General features: G+C 46.6%; 1 protein-coding gene across 5 annotated transcripts in view; it reads right to left on the bottom strand.

Moving 5' to 3' along the window:
- Window positions 1-16043, bottom strand: part of ATXN7L1 (ataxin 7 like 1) — a 254909-nt gene that overhangs the window by 151575 nt on the left and 87291 nt on the right. For all 5 annotated transcript variants that reach the window (XM_005901437.2, XM_070369633.1, XM_070369635.1 and 2 more), the window contains exon 3: window positions 6219-6323. In XM_005901437.2, coding sequence (XP_005901499.1) covers window positions 6219-6323 — 105 coding nt within the window. The remainder of the gene's footprint in view (window positions 1-6218; window positions 6324-16043) is intronic.

The following is a 16043-nucleotide window of genomic DNA, read 5'->3' as shown; positions in this document are numbered from 1 at the left end:
TCACCATCAACATGCAAAACAGATACTTGAAGGGCATTCAAAAATATAATCAGAAAAAGGGACTAAAAGGTCCTCTCTAAGAAGGGAAAAAACTAATCCTATCTTGTCTTTTGAATGACATCTAGGTTCTTTGGTTCTAATATATATTTAAGTAGCAGTGACATCCAAGGAATATCTGTCTGATGGTTGGGGTGTAGGGTGCCGTATGGTTCTCTGCTTGGAGAGTGAGCACCAAAAGTGGCTGAAAAATTCTGAAGGATCTTCGTATACGAATGTTTTATTTCTTTTGCCACTTTTTCCCCATTTTTTTTTTATTTTGAGGTGGGAAGGGCTGCAATTTTATGGACTTCAGCAATCTATCTTGTTTTATGCTTTGAACATGACCGTGATGGGGAAATTATCCTGATGACCAGCTCATTGGAGGCTGAACTAGTAAACTTTCCACATGCTACTGTGTGGTTCCAGAGAACTGATCTCAGGGCTTAGTGTGCCCACGCACACACACGTATTTGAATGGGGAGGAAAACCTGGATACAGAAAAGCACAGAATACTACACGACAAATGGAGATGTCATAATTCACAGCAGTGGCTTTCAGCTGGGGGTCATTTTTGTCCCCTAGTGGACAGCTTTCACTGTCATGCCTGGGGGTGGGGGTAGCTACTGGCATCTAGTGGATAAAAGCTAGGGAAGTTGTTCAATATCCTACAATACAGAGGATGCCCCCATAACAGAATTTTCCAGCCCCAAATGTTAACTGTGCTGCTATTGAGAAACTATTCTTTATGGTAGTTTATTATGTAAATATATTAGGAGAAAAGGACAGAAAAAATCATACTCCTTTCATTTAGGCAAATCATACAATTTCATAAATGTCCAACCCAATTACAAAACCACAGCTAGAATCTACTTACTATTTTTCCCTTTACTTACAATATTTCAAACTGATTAAACATATATAACTTCTAAATGTAATAAAAATATTTTTTCATTGTAGGTACCTTGAACCTTCTAGTTTTGAGCTTATATACAGGCTTACGCACACAAATGGGACCCCATACACACACACACACACACACACACACACACACAACATACACAGAGGGCTCTTCGGAAGAAATGGCACTTTCTCCGCACTGAGGCTGGGATCCACAATACCGACAGAGAAAGTCACCAAGGTCAGCCTCACACTGCATAGTAATCATAAATGAATATCCTTTGGACAAGACTTCATTACAAATCTCTGTAGCTTATCACTTGGTTAATGAAAGCATAACTTTTTTTTTAAAAGCAAACTTTGTTCCACCACTGTGCTAAAAGTACTTTCCACATGTGAGCTCCTTTAATCATCAAAACGATCTTAGGAGAAAAACTACAATCCCATTTTAAGAATAGGAGACTGAAGCACAGAGAGGCAAAGCAACCTGCCCAAGGTCACACAGCTAACAAGTGGTAGAGCTGGAACTTGAACCTAAGAAGACTCACCCCAGAGAGGCAATTCCCAACCACGCAGCTCCCACATCGTGTCAGTGCATCAAGTCATAACTTGGGCTGGACAGCTATGAAGGGTAAGGATGTTGGCTGAGTGAGATCAGTTCACCTAAGGAGAGGCTTTTTCTGTTTCCCTCTTTTCTATCTTAATGCCTAAATAACATCATCAACTCACCTAAGAGACTTTAGAAACAAACCAATCCCTCAAAATCGTAATCTCTTGGGCAGAGGTCTAAAAAGCATCTAAAGGGCTGCTATATAGAGGAAACAGACCTGAGGGGCCCACACAGGTGGAGTGGCACAGCCCCTGGCACAGCCCCAGGGGCCTGGAGAGCCCCCCGCCCCAGGCCAGGCAGAGGTTCTCCTGAGCAATGGGCACATGCCTGCTTTTTACATCTGGACACAAGCTTGGGGCACAAAGTCAGGAATAACAGGAAAGCAGCCAGTCTTGGGAGTCGGGGGGGAGGTGGCCAAGGCTGGCTCGACCTGGGCAGGGACCCCAGAGATACTGGGAGCTTGATGGTGTTTCCAAAGGAGGACACTGGAGCCCAATGTGAATGTAAACCATATTCGTAAAGGTGGATCCTCAGGACTCCTGGCAATGTAATCATCTTTAGGCCAACAAGTCTTGCCTCCAAGAGTGTGGGAAGCCGAAGATGAATCACAGGCCAGAGTCCGCAGGCTGACCTCCATGCGTGTATCCCCCGAGACAGGGTGAGAAACGAAGGCAGGAAACACTTGACTGAATTGGTTTTCCCATTTTTCATAAGAAACATTCAACATAATAAAAAATAGCCACACTTTATTGACAATAATAGCTACCCTTTCTTTATTTCCTTACTATGTGCCAGGAAACTACTTTATCTCTGTTCCTCATAGTAACTCTGCAAGGCAGGAACTATCCCTTCATTTCAGAGGAAAATGAGGCCCAGAAAGGTCATGTAATTAGCCTGACGTCTCACAGCTAGGAACCCAGGTCTGTTTGACTCCAAAATTTACGATTTTTTCCATAATCGCTTTCACTGTTTCACATTATCATCAACCTCCAAAGTCCTCAGAACCAACTGCCTAAATACACACACACACACACACACACACACACACTTCCATTTAACTTAACGAGGCCACTGAAATCTTGAAGGCTGCTATGCACCTGTCCCTCTGATTATGCTGTGATCCTTAAAATCAGGCACCAAATCCCAGGCACTGAGAATGAGCAAGTTTCCAAGAGAACACATAGCCCAGTCCCCTGTCACTTAAAAAGGTGAAGAGTCTGGGGTCTTAGGGCTGGGTAAGGCCGAACTGGGACCTGGCCCCCGAGCTGTGTCCCTTCCACTGCCCACCTCAACTCTGCTTCCCAGGGCCAGGGCCAGTGATGATGAATTCATTTCTGGGTGCTGGGAATACAGAGCTGAAAAGGTATTATTAATACATCCCTGGTCCAGAAAGGATCCTCGAAGCTGGTGGATACAGCTGAGACAGCCCACGGGTAACTGAAGTGCAAGGCAGGAGCTGGGGAGGCGTTCTGTGAATATGAAGAGGGACAAGCTGTGTCCAGCTGGAGGCCACGTGGAGATGCCATGGGGAGAAGAGAAATGAACCCATGCTCTGGGTATACCGCAGGAAAGCGCCTCTCACCAGTCCTTTCATACCAAACCCCCCTGTGGCAGGCAGGGCACTCATTTTATAGACCAGGTGGAGGCCACCAGCCTGAGATCATGTAGTTAATAGGGGAGTCATGTGAAATGCTCTGTCTGCCTCCAAAGCCCACACTCTCTCCATTATAACAAACTTCAAATGCTGCTTTGAGGAACCCTGGTGGCTTAGTAGGCCAGGAGAGTGGCATTTGAGCCCACACCCCAATTTCAACCTCCGTGGCTCTGCTGGGCATCTGTATTCATACTGGGGTTCTATAGACGAGATTCCCTTTGAGAGAAAACTCTGCAGCTAACATGATCGAATCTGAAGCCAGGTATTATGATGTGCTCCCTGGCAGGCAAGGGTTTTGGGCTAGGAGTTTGGGCCTTGGAGTTTGCGCTAGGACAAGAGGGGACTAGGAGCCACACTCGGAGGTTCAGGCCCTGGAGTTTGGGCTAGGACAAGAGGGGCCTGGGAGCCACACCGGGAGGAAGTGAGGGACAATGGCTATGCAAGCCAGGGAATCACGCACTTCCCTCACTCAGGAGCTATGCTGCCTGCATTCAAAATCAGGCTCTACACATGCTCAGTTTTGAGACCCTGGGCAAAGCAATCCTAAGCCTTTGCTTCCTCAAGTTCAAACTGGAAGTCATATTGGTACCTACTTAGTGGGGGCGTTGAGAGGATTACATGTTCAAAGATAAGGAAAGCATCTAGTACAGTCCCTCGTACCTCATGCAAAGCCATTCTCATTAACTTGTTGATTACAGCAAGGCTAGTCATAGGAGGTAAAAGAGCAAGAAAACAAATACTGTGATACTACAGGAGGAATTCTTAGGGCAGCTAAGAAATCCTCCTTGCCCCTTAAGTGTTGCCCTGGTTCTGAGCTCTGCCTTGCGTTCTCCTGCCCTTGATAGATGCGGGTGGGAACCTGTGGGACATGTACCTGGCAGACGAGGGAGGCTTAAAGGCCTCCGTTTGCTGAGCTGTGGTCGTGTCCTACCACTGCTTGTCTGCTGCTTCAGCAAGAAGCTCAGGAAGACCGGGTTTCAGGTGATGAGATCTGTAACCCCAAACCCCCAAACTAATTTACTGCCATTGCTCAGAGCATATGGCTACAAAACCCTCGGCTGTGCCCCTAAGCTAGACTTGCTCTTGAACCAAAAGGCTCAGGATAGAGGGAGGCATGTGTCAAGGGAGCCAAGCCCTAGCCCTAGAGATTTCCTTCACTGGCTATATGGGGTCTTGCCTTGGGAGGAATTCTGCAGGGCACAGTGGGGGTCCCGGGTCCCATTTAGGTTCTTTCCATCAGAAACCCTGCCAGTGAATTAAGTTCCCAGAGAAGGTTTTGATGACTTATGGGATTTTTCCTTGTCTCGTTCACTGCTGTACCCCAGCACCCAGAACAGCAGCACATCCTAGGAATGAATGAATGATGATCCCTTCCTGCATCTTCATGAGACAAACAGGAGCAGGGACCACAGAGCTTCCATGGTTGCTCCCTGACCTGCCAGCTGTGTGGGATCTTCTTGCCACTGCTCTGCTACTGACTCCCCTACTTGTCACCTCAGCTGGTAGCATCAGCACCGCGCCTCTGACAATCTGCCTGGGAGAGGTTTGGCCTTTTCTCTCCTCCCAGTGGAAGGGAGGGTCATTTGCTACAGGGCATCTAGCAAGAAGGTCAGTGAGTGCCCAGCACACGACTTGCCCCTTTCATACTCTATCTGCCAGAAATGAAAACGTTAGAGCGGGAAGCGCCCACAGAAGTCATCACTCGTGGAAGAGACGAGGAAACCAAACCCTGAGACATTTAGCAAGTAGCCCCAGGTCACAGAGGCGGCTGCCACGAGGGGAAGACCTGGCCTCTTAACGGAGCTCTTTGTACAGCATTTGCTAGGAGCCTCTGTGCCCATGCAGGTCAAAAAGTCTCAGAAGCCTGGATTCTTCTTTCTACATATTATAAACACGAAACACAGCTACAGTACACACACAGACACAGGTTATATAAAGAAACACACCGCTATGTAAATGTCATATACATATATACATATATGTAACTGATATTATGATATATACAACTATTCAATAGTCCCAAGTACCTTTACTGGTGAGATTAGACAAGCTCATCTCCTTTTATTTTATATCTATTTATTACAGAATGGTGATAACTGAAGGGCCAGGGGAAAAGAAGAAACCCTGAGTGTGAGAAAGGAGAAATATGTAATTTGCCAAAGTGTATTTGATATGATAATTGCTTTGACTTTTTTTAGGTACAATGTTTAATGCACTTTGAAATTTTACACTAAAGAAGGGCATTTGGATTTTATGTTCAACAAAAGAGAGGAGACTTTAAACCGAAAGATTGGGAACTACTGTTCTGGAACTCAGAGCACATTGCAGCTTTGGAAATTGGCTGGTCCAACAACATCCTGTTTGAAGAGAGGGAAACCTGCACTCAGGTTAAGTCACTTCCTATCCTCAGGTTAGTAGCCCTTTTTCTGCTCTGAGGGGAGCAGCTGTGTGGACGTTAGTTGTGTGTGCCCAAGACACCGGCAGTGAAGGAGGCCAGCATTTGCTGTGGAACTACTGAAGGGTTTCACACCAAGGATGTAAAAGATAGAGGGAAAGCAAGTTCCCAAACATGACTGTTTTTTTCCTTTTTTTTTTTAAACAAGCAGGATTCTTGGAAGAGAAGAAGCTGAACTCGTGGCTTGGTTTACATTTCCTGGGGGTTGGCACCCCAGTGGCCTCCACGGTGGGCTGCCCTGGCCCTCCTGTCTCTCGGAAGAACCGAACATCTGGCTGCAGGAGTGGCTCCTTGAGCCACTGCTGTTCCTCCCCTTTGTCCCCTGCAAAGACCACCACCCATCTACCTAAACAATGGGATGTTTTCTGTCTGGTGCCCCCACAGCACCGAACATTTTGGCAAGAGGACTACCCCTGACTACCCCTAAGGCAGTCGGCCTGGAAGCCGAGGCAGAACCCAGGGGGATTCACCCAGGGCCTTGGGCTCAGACAGACCCAGGGCCAGACCACAGGGCAGGGCTCCTCTCGAGTGTTGGACATCGGCCAGTGCAGGAGTCCACTTACCGCAGTGGGACTGGAAGACCTGCGGCTTGACGACCTGGTTACAGGCGCTGCACACCACGAGGTAGAAGTCGTCGTGTGCTGGGTAGTGGCCAAACAAGTGCATATCTGTGGGGGGAAAGGAAAACAGGTTGTTTTGAAAAAGCAACCAAGTCTTAGAAGGTGGATGGTTTCTTCTTGGAATGTCCTCCAGGGCAGGTTTTCAAACAAGACTGGCAGAAAGGCAATCATCTTTAGAAAAGGGAACACAGCTTGTCCAAATGCAGCTCCTCACTCTCAGAGAAGCCCATGCCTCCAAGAATCCCTCCTCATTTCCCTTGCCAATGGATGGCTACCACTGATGGCTTAGTCTGCGGCATTTGGGCTACCCAGAATCTCATGCCATAGAGAGAGTCACTCTGTCCTGAAAGAGGGCCCCAGGGTTCACTGGGACCCAGTGAGGCTCCAGTTATTTTAGGATGAGGGGAAGTTCACCCAAACCCATTTCAGCATAAGCAGAGGCCTCTCTGGTGATGGCAGGGTGAGAAGGGCTGGAGAGAGAAAAAGGAGTCATCCTGGTTTCGGCAGCTGCCTGAGTCCCCCCATCACCTGCAGAAGACGCCAGGGTAAAAGGAAGCGTCCAGACAAGTGGCTTGCTGGCTGCCATCATTACCCATTCTTTACTTGGCAAATATTTGCTGCTGCTGCTAAGTCGCTTCAGTCGTGTCCGACTCTGTGCGACCCCATAGACGGCAGCCCACCAGGGATTCTCCAGGCAAGAACACTGGAGTGGGTTGCCATTTCCTTCTCCAATGCATGGAATTGAAAAGTGAAAGTGAAGTCGCTCAGTCGTGTCCGACTCTTTGAGACCCCATGGACTGCAGCCTACCAGGCTCCTCTGCCCATGAGATTTTCCAGGCAACAGTACTGGAGTGGGTTGCCATTGCCTTCTCCAGCAAATATTTATCGAGTGCCTAAGTGTGCTGGGCACCAACCGTGCTGGGTGCCAGGGCTGACTGGTGAACAAGAACAAGGGCCCTACTCTGCTGGAGCAGAAAAGAGAAGCATTGACCAGATTCACACAGGTCATCATGTGGGTGTAACTGTGGTACCCACTGAGGAGGGGAGGAACAGGGTCCCATGAAAGCATGTGGCAGGCTGACCTAACCTTGACTAAAGCATTGGACAGGCTTTCCCGAGGAGGGATTAGAGAAAGAAAAGGTCAGGGGAGAGAGGGGGAACTTTCAGGTCCACCATGGAAGGAGATTGTGTGTGTAGGAGGAAGCTCTTGGCTGAAACAGAAGAACAAGAGGGGAGCCCGGAAGGTGTAAGCTTTGTGGATCAACATGGAGAATACCCATGGACAGAGGAGCCTGGCGGACTACAGTCCATAGGATTGCAAAGAGTCACATATGACTGAGCGACTAACACACACACACGCACATAGATTTTGAACCTGACTTTAGGAACAATGGGAAGCTATTGAAGGTTTTTAAGCAAAGTGGTGACAGAATCAAATACATACTGTTGGAAGATCGGTTAGGTGGCCTATGAGACACAACAGCATACATACGTCCACACAAAAACCTGTTCATGCATGGTCACTGTAGCATTACTCATAAAAGCTAAGGGTGGAAGCAACCCAGTTCAGTCGCTCAGTCGTGTCCAACTCTTCGCGATCCCACGGACCACAGCACGCCAGGCCTCCCTGTCCATCACCAACTCCCGGAGTCTACTCAAACTCATCTCCATTGAGTTGGTGATGCCATCCAACCATCTCATCTCATCCCATCTCATCCCATCTCATCTCATCTCATCTCTGTCATCTCCTTCTCCTCCTGCCTTCAATCTTTCCCAGCATCAGGGTCTTTTCAAATGAGTCAGCTCTTCGCATGAGGTGGCCAAAGTATTGGAGTTTTGGCTTCAACATCAGTCCTTCCGATGAACACTCAGGACTGATCTCCTTTAGGATGGACTGGTTGGATCTCTTTGCAGTCCATGGGACTCTCAAGAGTCTTCTCCAACACCACAGGTCAAAAGCGTCAATTCTTCGGGGCTCGGCTTTCTTTATAGTCCAACTCTCACATCCATACATGACTAATGGAAAAGCCATAGCCTTGACTAGACGGACCTTTGTTGGTAAAGTAATGTCTCTGCTTCTTAATATGCTGCCTAGGTTGGTCATAACTCTTTCCAAGGAGTAAGCGTCTGTTAATTTCATGGCTGCAGTCACCATCTACAGTGATTTTGGAGCCCCCAAAAATAAGTCTGACACTGTTTCCACTGTTTCCCATCTATTTGCCATGAAGTGATGGGACCAGATGCCATGATCTTAGTTTTCTGAATGTTGAGTTTTAAGCCAACTTTTTCACTCTCCTCTTTCACTTTCATCAAGAGGCTCTTTAGTTCCTCTTCATTTTCTGCCATAGGGTGACATCATCTGCATATCTGAGGGTATTGATATTTCTCCTGGCAATCTTGATTTGAGATTGTGCTTCATCCAGCCCAGAGTTTCTCACGATGTACTCTGCATATAAGTTAAATAAGCAGAGTGACAATACAGCCTTAACACACTTCTTTTCCTATTTGGAACCAGTCTGTCGTTCCATGTCCAGTTCTAACTGTTGCTTCCTGATCTGCATACAGATTTCTCAAAAGGCAGGTCAGGTGGTCTGGTATTCCCATCTCTTTCAGAATTTTCCACAGTTTGTTGTGATCCACACAGTCAAAGGCTTTGGCAGAGTCAATAAAGCAGAAATAGATGTTTTTCTGGAACTCTCTTGCTTTATCAATGATCCAGCAGATGTTGGCAATTTGATCTCTGGTTCCTCTGCCTTTTCTAAAAACAGCTTGAACATCTGGAAGTTCACGGTTCACGTATTGCTGAAGCCTGGCTTGGAGAATTTTGAGCATTACTTTACTAGCGTGTGAGAAGAGTGCAATTGTGAGGTAGTTTGAGCATTCTTTGGCATTGCCTTTCTTTGGGATTGGAATAAAAACTGATCTTTTCCAGTCCTGTGGCTGCTGCTGAGTTTTCCAAATTTGCTGGCATATTGCGTGCAGCACTTTCACAGCATCATCTTTCAGGATTTGAAATAGCTCAACTGGAATTCTATCACCTCCACTAGCTTTGTTCATAGTGATGCTTCCTAAGGCCCACCTGACTTCATGTTCCAGGATGTCTGGCTCTAGGTGAGTGATCACACCATCGTGATCATCTGGGTCATGAAGATCTTTTTTGTACAGTTCTTCTGTGTATTCTTGCCACCTCTTCTTAATATCTTCTGCTTCTGTTAGGTGCATACAATTTCTGTCCTTTATCGAGCCCATCTTTGCATGAAATATTTCCTTGGTATCTCTAATTTTCTTGAAGAGATCTCTAGTCTTTCCCATTCTATTGTTTTCCTCTATTTCTTTACACTGATCACTGAGGAAGGTTTTCTTATCTCTCCTTGCTATTCTTTGGAACTCTGCATTCAAATGGGTATATCTTTCCTTTTCTCCTTTGCTTTTCACTTCTCTTCTTTTCATAGGTATTTGTAAGGCCTCCTCAGACAGCCATTTTGCCTTTTTGCATTTCTTTTTCTTGGGGATGGTCTTGATCCCTGTCTCCTGTACAAGGTCATGAACCTCCGTCCATAGTTCATCAGGCATTCTATCAGATCTAGTCCCTTGAATCTATTTCTCACTTCCACTGTATCATTGTAAGGGATTTGATTTAGGTCATACCTGAATGGTCTAGTGGCTTTCCCTACTTTCTTCAATTTAAGTTTGAATTTGGCAAGAAGGAGTTCATGATCACAGCCATAGTCAGCTCCCAGTCTTGTTTTTTGCTGACTGTATAGAGCTACTCTATCTTTGGCTGCAAAGAATATAGTGAATCTGATTTCAGTATTGACTACCTGGTGATGTCCACGTGTAGAATCTTCTCTTGTGTTGTTGGAAGAGGGTGTTTGCTATGACCAGTGCATTCTCTTGGCAAAACTCTATTAGCCTTTGCCCTGCTTCCTTCTGTACTCCAGGGCCAAATTTGCCTGTTACTGCAGGTATTTCTTGACTTCCTACTGTTGCATTCCAGTCCCCTATAATGAAAACGACAGCTTTTTTGGGTGATAGTTGTAAAAGGTCTTGCAGGTCTTCATAGAACCGTTCAGCTTCTTCAGCATTACTGGTCGGAACATAGACTTGGATTACTGTGATATTGAATGGTTTGCCTTGGAAACGAACAGAGACCATTCTGTCATTTTTGAGATTGCATCCAAGTACTGCATTTTGGACTCTTTTGTTGACTATGATGGCTACTCCATTTCTCCCAAGGGATTCTTGCCCACAGTAGTAGATATAATGGTCATCTGAGTCAAATTCACTCATTCCTGTCCATTTTAGTTTGCTGATTCCTAAAATGTCAAAGCAACCCTGATACCCATCAACTGTTGAATGCATAGATGAAATGTGATATATTCATACAATGGGATATTATTTGGCCATAAAAAGACATGAGTGCTAATGCCTGCTATAATATGCGTGCTGCTGCTGCTGCTGCTAAGTCACTTCAGTCGTGTCCAACTCTGTGTGACCCCATAGACAGCAGTCCACCAGGCTCCCCCATCCCTGGGATTCTCCAGGCAAGAACACTGGAGTGGGTTGCCATTTCCTTCTCCAATGCATGAAAGTGAAAAGTGAAAGGGAAGTCACTCAGTCATGTCCGACCCTCAGCAACCCCATGGACTGCAGCCCTCCAGGCTCCTCCATCCATGGGATTTTCCAGGCAGGAGTACTGGAGTGGGGTGCCATTGCCTTCTTCATATTCAATTACATCAGTCCTGTCCCACTCTCTGCGACTCTGGACTGAGCCTGCCAGGCTGCTCTGTCCACGGGATTCTCCAGGCAAGAATACTGGAGTGGGTTGCCATGCCCTCCTCAAGGGGATCTTCCCAACCAGAGATCAAATTCACATCTCCTGTGTCTTTTGCATTGGCAGGCTGATTCTTTACCCACTGAACCACCTGGGAAACCCCACTACAAATATGGATGAACCTTAAAAACATATGCTAAGTGAAAGGAGCCAGTCACAAAAGGCCACATATTATATGATCCTCTTTATATGAACCGTCCAAAAGAGGCAAGGCCACAGACAGAGAGAGGAGATTAGTGCTTGCCTTGGCCTGGGAGTCCTGGAGGGAACTGGAGAACTGCTAAAGGTTTACAGGTTTCTTTTGCAGATGATACAAACATTGCCAGATTGATAGTGGTGATGGTTGCACAAAGCTGTGAATATATTACAAACCACTGAATTATATGCTTTAAACGGGTAAATTGTATGATACACGAAGCACATCTCAGTAAAGATGGGGTGGGAGGTAGGGAGATCAGTTTTGAGGAAACCAGCGGTCAGAGCCTCCTCGTGGGCCGCTGTGTGGAGATAGAGCCCTGAAGGGCACTCTGCCTGCCTCTCCTTACCTGACCGGCTCCAGGACCACTGAGAGCAGGGTGGACAGGTGGAAATAAAAGACATAGCCTTCATGAAAGTGCTTTGCCTCACACATCTGAGTTTCCTCTCCCCTCACCCCCCACGCCCTCATTTTCTAGACGCAACCTGTGTTTTTATCGAAAACCATCAGACACACCATGGTTCTACTAGCTGCAGGGGGAGGCCACAGAGAAGCTGAGTTCCTCCTGATGTCAGGACGGCTCATTTATAACCCAACACATGCTTCCAGTGCAGCCCAGATACTTGGAAGGAAATGGAATTGACACATTGGTCACATGGCCAAGAGCCAAGGCCCCTGCTCCAGGGGAGGCTGGATGGGAAGGGTGAGATGGGCCCTCACTGGGGCGAGGACCCCATGCTCCCGTGGCGGGATGCAGGCCAGGCTGGGGCACAGGCGCACTGAATCTTTGCAGCATTTGTGGCTCCAGGCGCGGCTGGTCATTTCCCCTCTAGGACTCACCTCTGTTTCCACTCTGACTAAGACGTTACCGGAGGGGAGCGTTATTAGTCAGTGCCTGGTAGGCGGGGGCCTGTGACAAGGGAGGCTGAGAGAGAACCCAGCTGTGACAGAGGCCCAGGCGGGGCCCACACAGCATCCGGTACCCTAGCTTCAGAGCCTCCCAGCACATGGAGGACACTCCCAGTCCCACACTGCTGACACCACTCTTGCTTTACTTTCAACTTACAGAATATTTTTATATTATATATTCTTTTTTAAAAAATAACAAAAGTGATACGTGTGTTTTGAAGATACATTTGAAAAATACAGAAAAGCCAGAAGAAATTAAAAAAAAAACCACTGGCAGCCTTTATTAACACTTTGCATCTCATTTAGATTTAGTCACATTTTCTATCCAGGAACATGTGAAACCAGGAGCTGGCAAGGGCTAAAACATTTATTTATTCAACAGCATTTCCTGGGCTGCCTTACAGTCTTTCTGCAATAGATCAGGCTATAAGGGAATGAAAGAAATGCATTAATTTAAAAAACAAAAAAAGCATTCGCACACTTGCCTGAGTACCTACTCTGTGCCAGAAACTGAGTGCAGTAAGGGAGGCTGAGAGGTAGGGGGTGGGGAACATGGCTCTTGACCTTTGTCATGGGCCCCGATGACCTGTCCAAGGTCCGTCAGGCCTCTGGCTGCTGTCCCGCTTCAGCATTCCTTCAGGAAGCTGTGGAGCCCCCGCTCCCCTGCCACTCTCCCACACCTGTGGGTCGAGAGTTGAAGGTAAATGTCAGGCTGGGCAAAGCCTGGCCACGCTGAGGGTGTCCTACTCTGGGCCCTTCGCGTCACTGGGGCTGTTCTTGGTTCCCTGCAGGGCAGTTTCAATTGTGTCTGCTTAGAGTATGTCTCCCGTGGAAACTGAGAGGACCTGCTGGCCTGTTTGTATATTCCTTAGTGATCGGACCTCAGAATCTCAACAGGCTTCCTGGGTTCTGAGAGTCTGCCAGATGGGAGCTTCTCAGAAGACCACCACTTCCAGAGGCCAGGCCATTTTGATCAGTGTATCGTCTGCTTGGGGATGAGGGAGGAAGGCCAGGGAGCACTGGAAATCACTATGCCTGGCATCATGTTGGATATACTATTAATTAATAACTCTCCCTCTCAATTTACCACCCAAACAGAACTTTTAGTACACAGTTAAAAATGGTGGTGTGTTGATGTGGGCTTGTACCAGCTTTTGAGAGCCAACTGTGCAAGTCTCCCAACGTGTTCCGTGAGATCAAGGAGGTAGCTTGAAATCAGACCTCATGGAGTATTTACACCATGGAAAGGGGCACTACAGATCAGGTTTTTTCTTTTCTTCAGCAAGCCACATTGTTAAACATTTACCAGCATACCACTGAACAAAGATGGGGGAAAAAAGGCAAAAGTGAAACCACCTGTAATGACACCCCCTCGGGATAACCACTGTTAGCATGTTAAGATACATCCTTCTAGACTTTGCTATCTGATAACATTATCTTAGGTAATCCTCATAATTAACCCACAAAGTTGCCATCATTCCACTTTCCAGGCAAGGAAACAAAGCTAAGAGATCCCATGAGTGATCTGTAAAGCAGGATGAGACCCCTGCTCTAGAGTCCATACTCCCATCTTAGCCAAAGGTCTTTCATAAGAGCAAGATCCCATTTTAAAAATGAAGGAAACAGTTTGATGAATGGAAGCCTTGCATAGAGGACCAAGGCTCTGAGGAACCTTTGGCATTTGCACAGGCCTGGGGTCAGAAGGAGGGATTTTGAGCACAGTGCCCTTTGCTGTGTAACCTCAGGGAAGGTGCCCAACCTTTCTGAGCAACTGTTTCCTCATCCATAAAATGGGGCTTGCATTTCTTGCCTCACGGAGTTGCTGTGAAGGCTTATAAAATTTTCCTGGCCTTTTATTTTCTTCCTCCAGGGATTTAGGAAAGCGTGTAGAGAAAGCTTTACTCAAGGTCTTCTCCCCTATCTTTCAAAACTAATTCCTTCTCCCTCCAGTGGGAGAATCTTTGCTCCAGGCAGCACATTCTTTGACCCTTCTTCAGGACCATTCACAGCTGACCTCCTGGGGAAACTGCAAGGTTCCTCTGACCTGTAGAATTCCCTCTATGTGCACGGCACCATCACACACAAGTGTGGACAGATGAGGGTTGCAAGCCACTGGCAGGGCTCTCTCTAGGCAGTGGTCAGGCCCCAAGAAAACATGCACAAAGATGATGGGACTTTGCCCATCACAGTGTTCAGTTATTCCCCCATGTTCAATTATTTCCCTACCACAAATCCATGCCTGTCTGTTTTGTTCCATTTTGTCCCTACAAACGAATTAACTGTTGATCAGATACATCAGATAGCACCACCATGGCACTGTCACAGAAGTGATCTTAATTATCCTCCTGTCTGATCATTGGCAGGGTGAGAGCAAGATCCATAGCTTCATTTTGCAGATGGGGAAACAGGTATACTCTTGATTCTAGGTAAGTATTTTTTGGTTTTTCACCCCAACCCATTATACACATACGTGCTGTGCTAAGTTACTTTAGTCATGTCTGACTCTTTGCAACCCCATGGACTGTAGCCCGCCAGGCTTCTCTGTCCATGGGACTTTCCAGGCAAGAATACTGGAGTGGGTTGACATTTCCTCCTTCAGGGGATCTTCTTGACCCAGGGATCGAACCAGCGACTCTTAGTTCTCCTGCATTGGCAGGTGGGTTCTTTACCACCAGCGCCACCTGGGAGACCCCCCATACACATATACATACCTGTTTTATCTATCCATCCATCCATCATCTATCAAACACATATATCACACTCTCATATGTCCTGGTCTACTCATTTCTTTTTATTTTATTCTATTCTATTTCATTAAAAAAACATGCTGAACTCTTGAAATTCATTTCATAATCCTTCAATGGGTCACAACTCAAAGTTTGAAAATTACTCTTCAAGGCAATCCAGTGAGTTAGGGGTTGAGCTGAACCTGAGAGATAACTGGGGGTTTACAGAGGTCAGAGATGGTCCTCAGTGCTTACCTGGGAGTCTGAGGCCATGAACTGAATCATTAGTGCCAGTTATACACTGCAGCTCACAGGAGCTGTACTGTATTTCTTCCTGAGTCTGCATTCAGTGAGGCATGTCTGTGGCCTGAATCAGCCAAGGTGGGAGTATTTACACCATGGGAATCAGCATCCATTATAAACCAGGGCTGCTTCTCTTGGAGAGCTGGCTGTGAAAACACTCACCAGCACACCACTGACTAGCATCTACTCTGGCTTCACTCTTTCCTGGATCAATTTCCCTAGTTATCAAAATGGAGAAGTTTATATTTGTTATCTACCACATCGGATGCTGAAAGGCTTCTGTGAACTTGAGAGGAAATTAATATGTTAATATAAACTTATGATAATGGTATTGATCATTAGCCCCAAAACATATGCACAACAGAGACAGGTAAACATACTGATCATTTTCTGTATCAAATGAGCACAAAAAGGCTACAACTTGTTCAGCTCTGGTGATGATAAGGGGGCTGGGGATGGGGGAGTGGTGATGAGGGAGTGGAGAATTAAGTTCTTTTCAATGTCTGACAATATAATGCTTACTCTTTAAGGGTTATTCCTGGAGCTTATTCACAGATGAGGCTCAGACTATCAAATTAATGCAACTTATATATGGATCACACACAGGTTATTCTCAGTGGCTTCCCTGGTGGCTGAGACGGTAAAGAATCCACCTGCTATGTGGGAGACCTGGGTTTGACCTCTGGGCTAGGAAGATCCCCTGGAGAAGGGAATGGCTACCCACTCCAGAATTCTTGCCTGGAGAATTCCATGGACAGAGGAACCCGCAGGCCCTAGTCCATGGGGTCGCAAAGAGCTCG

The sequence above is a fragment of the Bos mutus genome, chromosome 4, assembly GCF_027580195.1.
Source record: "Bos mutus isolate GX-2022 chromosome 4, NWIPB_WYAK_1.1, whole genome shotgun sequence".
Classification (NCBI taxonomy): domain Eukaryota; kingdom Metazoa; phylum Chordata; class Mammalia; order Artiodactyla; family Bovidae; genus Bos; species Bos mutus.
Note: the sequence above shows the minus strand (reverse complement) of the source record. Positions and strands in the feature narration are given on the sequence as shown.